This window comes from Rhinoraja longicauda, chromosome 16 (genome assembly GCF_053455715.1).
Source record: "Rhinoraja longicauda isolate Sanriku21f chromosome 16, sRhiLon1.1, whole genome shotgun sequence".
NCBI lineage: Eukaryota > Metazoa > Chordata > Chondrichthyes > Rajiformes > Arhynchobatidae > Rhinoraja > Rhinoraja longicauda.
The window spans coordinates 37,550,487-37,563,028 of NC_135968.1; the positions used below are offsets into that span (position 1 = coordinate 37,550,487).

Consider the following 12,542-nt stretch of genomic DNA (forward strand, 5'->3'; position numbering starts at 1 on the left):
TGTAAAAGGTACAGTCACATTTGGACAGTAGTCATATCCATAGCAGTTTAGCCTCTCTCTTAAATTATGTTTTTGGATCAGTTCCGGGCCGTTTTTCAGAGCTACTCTATGCTCCAGTTGTGTTTACACAGACTGTTCATTTTATTTCAAGGGTTTGGTAAAGTTCCAAGACTGCTACCCTAGTGAGTCTAAAATCCAAAGGAACCTGGAGCTGGTTCCTGGCACCAGGAATAGAGTTCTTTGCAATAATATATATTCATTAAGGCGAGAGGGCAGATTCCCAAAGCCACTCTAAAACCAGTCACAGTTTTAATACATTTTTTTTAAAACTGGCTTTTGAACAAATCCCTTTTAAGTAATCATTGTAAACAAAATCTGTTTGCCTAAAGAAAGCCTACAAGCAGTCATTTGGTATCCGAACTACATGTGCTAATGAACCAAAAGCTGTTAATGTGGTTTCTTCAGTTAAATTGATTCATGAATTTTGAAGAGAACATTATGTAATGAATTTACTCTGAATAGAAAGCAATTAGAGGGCCATACAATTCTGCTTAACCCCAAAGACACCCCGGTGCCACAAATTAAGTACGTTTTGAAAACAGATTCATAAAAACTGAAATAGATTTGCTGTCTTATGACCTTTACTAATCCTTGTAAATTAATGAACAAAAAAGTTAATTCCTACGATGACCCTGTTCTAATAACACATGGATTATACTGAGTTATAGCACATTTAAGGTCATAATATTAATCAGATTGTTCCAATAAAGTTATTATGTTTTCTGATAGACAGGCACTACTTAGTTCGAGGTTCTAAATACTGTACCGTTTGAAATATCTACTCAAACATTATTCAAGTCCTGCTGTAAATGCACAATCTATCACCTAACCTTTAATGAAACACAACTCATACCAACTGTGATGTACTGGGTAGTAAGTAATAGCATTGTTCCATGCCGTAAAGTTAGTAACTGCTGAAGTGTAATAAAGTACTGACATATTATATCAATACTGCATTAAGAGAATTTGAACTGAATGTGCAGTGTAACTGCTAAAGAAATTGAAAGAAAATGTAAAACTTATAAAATAGACTATTATTTTTAAATCATTTACATAGAATTACATAGAACGCACAGCACAGAAGCAGCTCATTCAATCCAACCAATCATTCCCTTTAACCTAATCTAACTCTCACAGCAGTTCCATTTTCCCATCTCCCTCTCATGATTTCCTTTAAATACATCTGTTCTACTTGCCTCAGCTTTTCCATCCAAGGCGAATGGGCCTGAAATGCTACCTCTCCACAGATGCTGCCTGACCTGCTGAGCATTTCCAGCGTTGCTGGTTTTATTTAAAATTTTATTTTAAACCTGCTAATGTGATATTAGCAGTCGTCCTGTCCCTTGGCATTATGCTTGTCGCAGGAGAGGATTGGAAAAAATATTTCCTCCCCTACTTTTACTTAACAGCCGATGAACTACTTTCAAAAAGTGACACAAAGGGCGGGACTAACTTAGCGGGTCGGGCAGCAATTGTTCCAATTGTAAACCAACATCTCTGTGAAATATTGACATTGGGTTTGGTAACTTCTCCACTTTCAAAGTTGATAATCCCACATCATTTCCAACTCTGTGTCTATAGTAACTATTATTTCACAATAATCCTTCTGAATTTTTCAATTTCTGCACCATCTCCTCGTTCTGCAAAGACAGACATAAAGTCTGCCTGGATTTTCCACATCCAGGTTAATGCTGAGAGGGGGGAGGACTTTATAATGACCTAAAATTGGAGAAATTACCGTTCGTTCCGTTGGGTTTTAAGCTCTCCCAGCTGGAGATATCCTTAGCCTCTCCTACAACCCCACACGTCCTTCAAAATATGCACGCCTCATTTTCCTGAACCGACATTTTATTCTGAATGAAACTACCATGAAGTCCTTTCTTTTCCCTTATGCCACAGCCTCACTTGCCTAAACTCCAGATTAATACCCTAACTGAATTAGTGAGGTTCAATGGAACATATCCTACATTTGTGGGAATAAGCGACTCTCTCTCTCTCTGTACATAAACTCCCACATACTATAGTCCTGGCATGTTGTTTGTTCTGGTCTATTTTGAAAATGTATCTGTTGATAGACAATTAACATCAGAATAGATGTCTGAGGTTACAAAGAATAAATTCAATTATTTTCACTTATTTACTCAAACTCAGAATTCCTGTTAGGGTGCCAAAAATAACTTTTCACGGCTTTTGTTTACACGAGTTTCACTGCTGCTGTCTTGCACATTTTAATTTCACTCACTTTCTGTAAGCCACCATTCCCGGGTCATGTTAATTATGATGATATATTGTGATTGCTTTTCTGTGGGCTTGCTATAGCAGGAAAGTTTCTTTTAAATTACACGCACGTGATCTTTCTAAATCATGTCATGCTGTTTTAATTCCTGGAGTATTTAAGAAAAAAAGTATTAATAGAACTGTTCCTGAGACCCCCCCCTCCCTCGCTAATCTTAGATTATTGTCAATTGTAACAGTGATTACATTTCAAAGGTTATTCAATTGGCTGCAAAAATCTTTGATATGTCTCACGATCATGAACCCCATTGTATAATGTTTTAAAAATACCTTTTCTGTCCTCCTCTCTCATTCTTGTTTCTCTCTCTCCCCCTCTCTTTATAGTTGAAGGATTTTAGCCTTTCAGATATTGATGGCTGTGTTTGCATACGCTAATATTTGTCCCTGTTCTATCCCATTTTCATCAGACATTCGAGCAGGAATGATATTTAATTGTGGCAAGTCAAATTGTTTGAAGTTGAACAGTGTGATTAAGAATTTTAAATGTCATAATCCACACCTTTCTTAGTATAACATTTCTAATACACCTCCTCTGACTTTACTGATGGTGATATAAGAAAATAACTGCAGATGCTGGTACAAATCGATTTATTCACAAAATGCTGGAGTAACTCAGCAGGTCAGGCAGCATCTCAGGAGAGAAGGAATGGGTGACGTTTCGGGTCGAGACCCTTCTTCAGTCTGAAGAAGTGGCAGGAATAGTTGTGAATACATTTGCACAACTAATTTTTTGTTGAGATGGACAGTTTCATTTGATTGCTTTTACTATAAACTATTCATATGTCAGTCCCGAGAATTAACCTCGTGAACCTAAGCTGCACTCTCTCAATAGCAAGGATGTCCTTCCTCAAATTAGGAGAGCAAAACTGCACACAATACTCCAGGTGTGGTCTCACCAGCGCCCTGTACAACTGGAGAAGGACCTCTTTGCTCCTATACTCAAATCCTCTCGTTATGAAGGCCAACATGCCATTAGCTTTCTTCACTGCCTGCTGTACCTGCATGCTTACTTTCAGTGACTGATGTACACCCAGGTTTCGTTGCACGTCCTCTTTTCCTAATCTGACACCATTCAGATAATAATCTGCCTTGTTCTTGCCACCAAAGTGGATAACCTCACATTTATCCACATTATACTTCATCGGCCATGCATCTGCCCACTCACCAAACCTATCCGAGTCACCCTGCATCCTCATAGCATCCTCTTCACAGTTCACAGTCATTTGCTTCTCCCCAGTGTTGTATTGATGGAGAACTGCACAAGGATTCTGACAAGACATGAAACAAAAAGGATGGTTGATGTTCTGCATGATAATCCTTTAGTCAGGGTGGTTCACTGGAGACAGCAAAAGTCTTTTTTACAAGTCTCGCCAATGGAAAGAGTGGAGCACAGTTATTAAAGGTTAAAAGCACGCCTGTTCTTACTGAAGAAGAGGCATCTGATGGATTTTATAACCTGTAAAATGAGTTTAAAATGGCGAAATGAGGGGAAGAAAAGTGAAGATTGTCCCAATTTGAGTTTGATAAGATATTAGCAAAACATTTGACTTCAGCAGTTCTGAGAGGAAAGTGGGGACACAGTAGATTGTAAATGAAAACAAATCAAGGAATAAAAGCAAGGCCTTACTGATTTTGCTATGATCTTTTCTATTTTAAGAAGACAATGCAGACAGAAAGAAGGCCTACATATTGCATTTATCACTCATTGACCATTTTTGTACTCTGAATCTTGAGCATCACCTCTAATTCTTGGAGGTCGTCCCGGTTTACACTCCTGTAGCATTCCTACATTGGATCATTGGTGGAAATGCTGGAGTAACTCAGCGGGTCAGGTGGCATCTCAGGAGAGAAGGAATGGGTGACATTTCGGGTCGAGACCCTTCTTCAGACTTCACACTCCAGCATTTTGTGTCTACCTTCCATTTGAACCAGCATCTGCAGTTATTTTTCTGCACATCTTGCCGCTCCACTGCGAATTCTCCTCAAGGTATGTCTACTTTGAAGAAGTCATCCTTCTCTCTTCGACGACCCAATCCTTCTCTCCCGAGATGCCGCCTGACCCGCTGAGTTACTCCAGAATTTTGTGTCTACCTTCGATTTGAACTAGCATCTGCAGTTATTTTCCTACATACTTTTTGATCATCAGTAGGTTGTGAGTTCTTTCACCACGTGAAGTCTACGCTACTGATAAAGACTGTTATACCACATGCACTGCAGACTTTTAGGACGTGCTTTGGATGACAGCAAGCCATTGCCCCTTTTAAGGAATCAGGCAAATGCAATGTCCAATATCCAGGCTAAGATTCTTCACTTCGTCAAAAACTCGATGTTGGTCATTCACACGATTTCTGTTGAAAAATGTTGCAAACACATGTTATTATAATGAATCTGCATTCCCCTCCCTCCCCTCCCCTCCCTCCCCTCCCCTCCCCTCCCCTCCCACATCTACATAATCGTGTTCAATGTTTTCCAAATCTGTAAAGACACATTGTTGAGAGTTCACAAAGGAATGAGCGGAATAAAATATTTCTTTAGCTTCAGGATTGTTACCCAAATTCACTTTCATCGTTGAACATATAGTAAAGACCCTTAGAAGGTGTGAAATAAATGCATGCAATCCTTTTTCATTAGTTTTCTTCTCATTTTTTGTGTTTGACCTTTTTTATGCCCATTTATATGAAATTCACTTTCTCACATGAGGTCTGTTTCTATCCGTGTCTTGTGTATTTAAATGTCTTTAAAACATAGTTACTGTATCTGATTCCACCACCTCCTCTGGCAGCGAGTTCCAGATGGAAAACATATACCTTTGATCCTCTTCAAAATACCTTCCCCTCATCTTAAACCTGTGCTCTCTTGTTTGGTACCATCATGGGTGAAAGATTTTGACTATCTTCCCTATCGATGCTTTAGTTTTAGTTTAGTTTAGCAATACCGAAACAGGCCCTTCGACCCACCGAGTCTGCACCGACCAGCGATCCCCGGACATTAACACTATGATACACACATTAGGGACAATTTACATTGATACCAAGCCAATTAACCTACAAACCTGCACATCTTTGAAGTGTGGGAGAAAACTGAAGATCTCGGGGAAAACCCACGTGGTCACGGGGAGAACGTACAAACTCTGCACAGACAGCACCCCAGGTCAGCACCCATGTTTAACTTCTATTACTTTCCTCCCCTGTTTCAATACTTTCCTCCCCTTGTGTAACAGTACTTTAGCATGTCTTATTGTTGACCTTTATTTCCACTCAAACACGATCCGTACTGCGTAATTTCAGGGGATCAACCAAAATATTAATCACCATGCAAATCTCAATAAACATGTGTATTTCTAGTACTTCGGATTTGACTGTTTTTAATTGTTCTGAATAACAGTGACTTGTTTGGTGTAATATATCACTCTAGCCCATGCTGGGCAAAGGTCTTATTAGTCACAGTTGGTTCCTTTTAAAATAATTGACGAAAGTCATAATTGCCCCTCTATTGCCACAAATTGGTCAAAGTTTCACCATGAAATTACGGTCAAAACAATTCTGTGGAATATGGGGCCCTGTTTAAAAACATGGAGAATAGAAAGATTGTGCGAATATGGAAGAGGATTGAAATGATGCTGGTTCTGTGCAAAAACACAGGCAGGTACATGTGGCAAATCATCTACATCTCAAAGGTTGTGATGAAATTGGACAGCACAAGTGCACAGGTTGAAACACTGGCCTGCAGTTTTCTTTTCTTAAGTTGAAGATCGGATGTGAGGGGTATTTCTCTCACCAACAGTAGATATCGTGACAGTGAAAGGTGTCATGTTGTGATTATCCATGCGTGTAGTTTGAGCTCCTGTACTGTGGTACAGCGTGGTTCGAAAAGCATATTTGGAAGGAGAGGTTTCTTTCTGTCTCCCTGGGTGTGTCATAATGCATTTATGATCTGATTATGTCACAAATAAGTGCACAGATTGAACCACTTATGCTCTCACCAGCTGTAATACCATGGAAGTGGCTCCGTGTGTTGTTTCTATAAATGTTTGCACAAGTTGTCACTGATATTGAGACTGAATGAAGAAGGGGACATGTTACAGTCATTCTCATCAGTGGAATTACTCATTAGAAAAACAAATTAATGTTCCCAGGAATAATACATCAACATTGCTCGATGCTGGAGCTGAAAGCAATTCCATTCACCTGGTCCCTTCATTGAGAGTTCACTGGGACCAGCTGCCTGGAAAGCCAAAGGTGGCTTGTCAGCAAAAAAGTCTAATCACCAGATGAGGATGATGCCCCTGGTGCTCTGTCTCAGCATATGTCAACAGTATGTGAATGGTGGTGATAAAGCTCCCACGTAGAGTATACTGGAGCCCACCAGTTGTGTGTTAGTGTTCAGCAGACCATGTATTAAGTCCGGAGGATCTCTGTTTGCTTCACAGCCCCATCATTGTAAAAGGGCAACATGCTGAGCAACTGTGGTGCAGAAATATAAGGAAGAAGCAACTATGGGCTTCACTATCCATTCAGGTAGTGTCTACATTCCACCATTTCCAACACCACTAGTGTGATGATGCCTTCAAATTCATTTTCCTCCTTGCTGTTTTCAGCTTTCCAAGGGACAGTTCCCCTCCTTCTATTGCGCAACATATCTGGGCAACCGTCAGAGATGTAAATCTGCTATTTTATCTGCTCCCTTTCCACCGTCCATGCCTCCAAGCACTCTGCAGAGACAACGACTTCTCGGAAAGGGGAGCATAGTGCAGCTGGTAGAGTTGCTGCTTCGAGGTTCCAGTATTCCAGGTTGATTTGCAAACTCTGGGTGCTGACTGTGTGGAGTTTTCTTGTTCTTCCTCTCAGCACACGACTTTCTCCGAGCTACTCTGGTTTTCTTCCATGCCCCAGAGACATGCAGCTTTGTAGGCTCCTGCAAATGGCCCCGAGTGTGTAGGTGAGAGGTAGAATCTGGGAAAGTTGATGAGAAGAAAGGGAAAATAAAATATGATTAGTGTCGTGTTAATACACGTGGGCAATAGGAGGTGCAGACTCACTGGGCCAAAGACCTGTTTCCATGCTGTCTAGCTCGCTATCTCATTTATTGCACCCGTGCAATATTTAGTGGAACATCCCATTACTTTCAGTAAGCATGACCCCAGACTTCTCCATACCTGTAATTTCAATTTTATGACTGTCCTTGGCTTCTTACATTGAGAGAAGCCCAATCTAAGCTCGAGGAACAGCGTTCGTTCTTAGAGATTCCAGTGCATCATAAATGATGTAGTGAATGGAACTGCAGACTCATCTGTTGAGCATTTTCAGGCTTTTCTATTTATCTTTTACCGAAGCAGTCATTTCTGCAGACTGTTCATGAAGAACTATCACAAGTGTGACCTGTAATCCTATGTATCCATTCGTAGCAGTTGTGTCTTGCTTTACCTTCTGTCAATGACTCAGATGATCCAATTGGCTACAGTGCTAAAATAAAAGTCACCATAAAGTAGACTTCACAGACCCAATTCGTAAATGAAAACACCACATTCCTCGTTGCCATCAGTTATTCAGTTGTGCATTCATTTTGCTCGAGTTAGCAATCCCACAGAATGTTACCACAGGGATTGGATGTTGTTCGTAGAAGGCCTCCGATTTTATTTTTAGAGGAAAGTGTTCTTGCTGATAAGGGCAGCATAATTGTATGCTACAGAATCATTGCCTATCCAAATGAAAAGCATCTCAGTAAACCGAGGTATATTTAGGAGGGCAGATTGTACAGACCATTGCTCGGCCCGATGCATGCAATAATCTATGGCCATGAACGACAGCAGTATGCACTTGCATGGCATTGCTGAGTTATGTGCTGCTGCTAGTGTCCAATGGAAGGGGAGATGTGGCCTATTAGGTCCACACTAAGGTTTCGTCTCCGACAGTAGAGTTTTAAAATGTATTCATTTTTCAGAGCCTGGGCTTTGGTGGCACGGACAACATTTAGTGTAGATTCCCGCTCATCCATAATAAGGTGGCGGTGTGCTGCCTTCTCATTCTGCTGCAGTCTATCTGATGAAGGTGCCCCTTTAATCTTCAACTCCTCTCTTTTCAGGTTCTGATAAAAAAAGACTTCAACCTCAAACTCTGCTTGTCTTTCCACAGACACTGCCTGACCCGCTGAATGTTTCTAACACTTTCTGCCGTTGTCCGTTTTAATAGGTGGCGTTTGGTTTAATTGTACACCAGAGTTATTGGACCCATTTCAGAGACTATTGAATGCAGCTGGCAGATGTGTTTTCAATAAGTTTAAGGAAAATTAGTAACTATGCAAGTTGGAACCTTATTGGGCAAGTGACAGAACAGGGCTGGAGAGTCGTTAATATCAAATTGGTTGGTGTGCCTTGGCGAAGCACCTGGTCATTGTTCTGTGTTGCTTTCTGCAGCTACCTTCACCTGCAAAGTGCTGAGGACCCTAATGAATGACGTGGAATTTGGAGAAATGGCTTCCTACAAGCGGCTGGCAACCCTTGCAGGCAATTCAAAAGCTGCAAGAGCAGTGGGAGGAGCGATGATCAGTAACCCTGTAAGTTGAACTCAATATTTATATGGTGAGAAACTAAACTTCTAACTGTTTTGTCGGTGCAATTTGGGCGAGGCCATCTTGCTTTCAGAAATGTAATGTGAGTCAGGACAGTTCACTGTCGAGATTTGCATTGTAAGTATTTCTTATTTAGATCAACAGTGTGCGGAGATGACTTTGAAATTGTGCAAACTCCTGAAAGGGGACCTTAACCGGAATGGGAAATTGTGATTGCAGACTTGTGTATAAGATCATGAGAGGAACAGGTCGGAAAGATGCACAGAGTCTCTTGCCCAGAGTAGGTGAATCGGGGACCAGAGGACATATGTTTAAGATGAAGGGGAAAAAGATTCAATAGGAATGTGAGAGGTAACTTTTTCACACAAAGGGTGGTGGGTGTATGGAACAAGCTGCCAGAGGAGGTAGTTGAGACAGGGAGATCCCAACATTTAAGAAACAGTTAGACAGGTACATGGATAGGACAGGTTTGGAGGTATATGGACCAAATGCTGGCAGGTGGGACTAGTGTAGCTGGGACATGTTGGCCAGTGAGGGCAACTTGGGCGAAGGGCCTGTTTCCACACTGTATCACTCTCTGACTCTATACTTGTTTTCTGCCCTTTATAATTAAAGTTAATTATCAGGCAACTGAACCATCCTACCGCAACCAGAGAGCAGTCCTAAACTACCATCTACCTCATCGGGGACTCTTGGACTATCTTTGATTGTACTTTACTGGCTTTACCTTGCACTAAAAGTTATTCCCTTATCATACATCTGTACACTGCGAATGGCTCAATTGTAATCATGTATTGTCTTTCCGCTGACTGGTTAGCTGGCAACAAAAGCTTTTCACTGTACCTCAGTACACGTGACAATAAACTAAACTGAACTGAACTAAAAGCTTTTCACCGTACCTCTGTAGGCATGACAATAATAAATTAGACTAAACTAAACAAATGATGGAGAGTGGGAATGCCTGTTTATGACTGCTTCTGGCAGGAGAATCTAATTGCTGGATGTGTGAATGAGAACATGTGTTGAATAAATCATTGCCATGCACTATTGCCTGAGCAGCAGCTTGACCGTGTAAGAGGAAAACATTTCTGGATGCAATCATTACATGATATAGGAAATATAAGTTTGAATCCTTCCAATGACCCAACTTGTAAAAGCAAAGTGTAACTGAACAGGTCAGATGATCTTGGATTCACTCCAAGAATGACACTTGCTACTATTGCCTAAGTACTGCTAGGCAGATGGAGATAAAAAAATCAACTGGTGGTTTTGCATTGATCCACTGTGTTCTGGTCAGAGTCTGGTTTGGCTGTGATGGGCTGCCATGGTAAAATGACTGGCCTACATTCACTGTGCAGACTTAAGAACCACACGTGAAGGCTGGCCGGATAGAACTGTAACCCAGAGCTAGCCTACAACCTCAAAATCTAATCACATACCATATAGGACACAAAGTGCTGGAGTAATTCAGCAGGTGAAGCAGTATCTCTGGAGAACACGGATAGGTGATGTTTCATGTCGAGACCCTTCAGACGGCACGGTGGCACAGCGGTAGAGTTGCTGCCTTACAGCGAATGCAGCGCCGGAGACTCAGGTTCGATCCTGACTACGGGCGCTGTCTGTACGGAGTTTGTACGTTCTCCCCGTGACCTGCGTGGGTTTTCTCCGAGATCTTCGGTTTCCTCCCACACTCCAAAGACGTACAGGTATGTAGGTTAATTGACTGGGTAAATGTAAAAATTGTCCATAGTGTGTGTAGGATAGTGTTAATGTGCGGGGATCGCTGGGCGGCGCGGACTTGGTGGGCCGAAGGGCCTGTTTCCGCGCTGTATCTCTAAAATAATCTAAAGACAGAAGAAGGTTCTTGACCCGAAACATCACCTTTCCATGTTCTCCAGAGATGCTGCCTGACCTGCTGAGTTACTTTGTGTCCTTTTGTATTTTAACCAGCATCTGTAGTTCTTTGTCTCTACATGTATCATATCATATCATATACATACAGCCGGAAACAGGCCTTTTCGGCCCTCCAAGTCCGTGCCGCCCAGTGATCCCCGTACATTAACATTATCCTACACCCACTAGGGACAATTTTTTACATTTACCCAGCCAATTAACCTACATACCTGTACGTCTTTGGAGTGTGGGAGGAAACCGAAGATCTCGGAGTAAACCCACGCAGGTCACGGGGAGAACGTACAAACTCCTTATAGTGCAGCACCCGTAGTCAGGATCGAACCTGAGTCTCCGGCGCTGCATTCGCTGTAAAGCAGCAACTCTACCGCTGCGCTACCGTACCGTACACTTTTTGTTGCATCTTAGAATTTCTACTGTGCAGAAGGCAGTCATTTGGCCATCAAATCTATTGAGTTGAGTGGGAAAGGAGTAACCAAGGAAAGAATAGGACAGTCTTAAAGATCTTTGTGTGAGTCCCAGGAGATGGGCAAGTTTCTAAATGAGTATTTCTCTGTATTTACTGTGGAGTGCTAATTACAGGGGTGCTAAGGAACTTGGGGGAACTTAACAGTGATGTCTTAAGGAGACTTCACATTACAGAAGAAATGCTTGAGTCTTCAAATGCGTAAAGGTGGATAAATTCCTGGAACCTGATCAAATGTATATTAGGACATTGTGGGAAGCTAGGGAAGAAATTACAGGGTCCCTGGCCAGAGATATTTGTGTCATCAATGGCCAGGGGGAGGTGTCGGAGGACTGGAGAGTAGCTAATGTTGTGCCTTTATTTATTAAAGCTTGCAAGGCAAAGCCTGGCAACTACGTACCAGTGAGCCTAACATCAGTGTGCAAGAAGGAACTGCAGATGCTGGTTTAAACCGAAGATAGGTACAAAAAGCTGGAGTAACTCAGTGGGACAGGCAGCATCTCTGGAGAGAAGGAGTGGGTGATGTTTTGGGTCGAGACCCTTCTTCAGACTGATTAGGGATAAGGGAAACGAGAGATATAGACGGTGATGTGGAGAGATAAAGAACAATGAATGAAAGATATGCAAAAAACTAACGATGATAAAGGAAACATGCCATTGTTAGCTGTTTGTTGAGTGAAAATGAGAAGCTAGTGCAACTTGGGTGGGGGAGGGATAGAGAGAGAGAGAGGGAATGCCGGGGCTACCTGAAGTGAGAGAAATCAATATTCATACCACGCGGCTGTAAGCTGCCCAAGCGAAATATGAGAAGCTGTTCCTCCAATTTGCGTTTAGCTTAACTCTGACAATGGAGGAGACCGAGGACAGAAAGGTCTGTGTAGGAATGGGAAGGAGAATTAAGGTGTCCAGCAACCGGGAGATCAGGTTGGTTCACGCGGGCTGAGTGAAGGTGTTCCGCGAAACGATCGCCCAGTCTGCGTTTGGTCTCGCCGATATATTCAGTGATGGGTGAGTTATTGGAGTAAATGGTGAGAGACAAATCTACGTGCAGTTGGAAAGGCAAGGATTGGTTAGCGATAGTCCGCACGGCTATATGGATGACAAATTGTATCTCCAAATTTGATTGAATTTCCCGAGGAGATGACCAGGTAGACTAAGAATGGCAGTGCGGTAGATTTTATCTATGTGAACTTTAACAAAGCTTTTCACAAGGTAACGCATAGAAGGCTGGTCCCAATGGTTA

At 41.9% G+C, this 12,542-nt stretch overlaps 1 protein-coding gene across 1 annotated transcript in view; it reads left to right on the top strand.

The window, feature by feature from the left end:
- The window catches only part of LOC144600964 (methylated-DNA--protein-cysteine methyltransferase-like), a 299,188-nt gene that overhangs the window by 264,250 nt on the left and 22,396 nt on the right, over positions 1–12,542 (top strand). Inside the window, exon 5 of the mRNA XM_078412869.1 lies at positions 8,768–8,907. Coding sequence (XP_078268995.1) covers positions 8,768–8,907 — 140 coding nt within the window. The remainder of the gene's footprint in view (positions 1–8,767; positions 8,908–12,542) is intronic.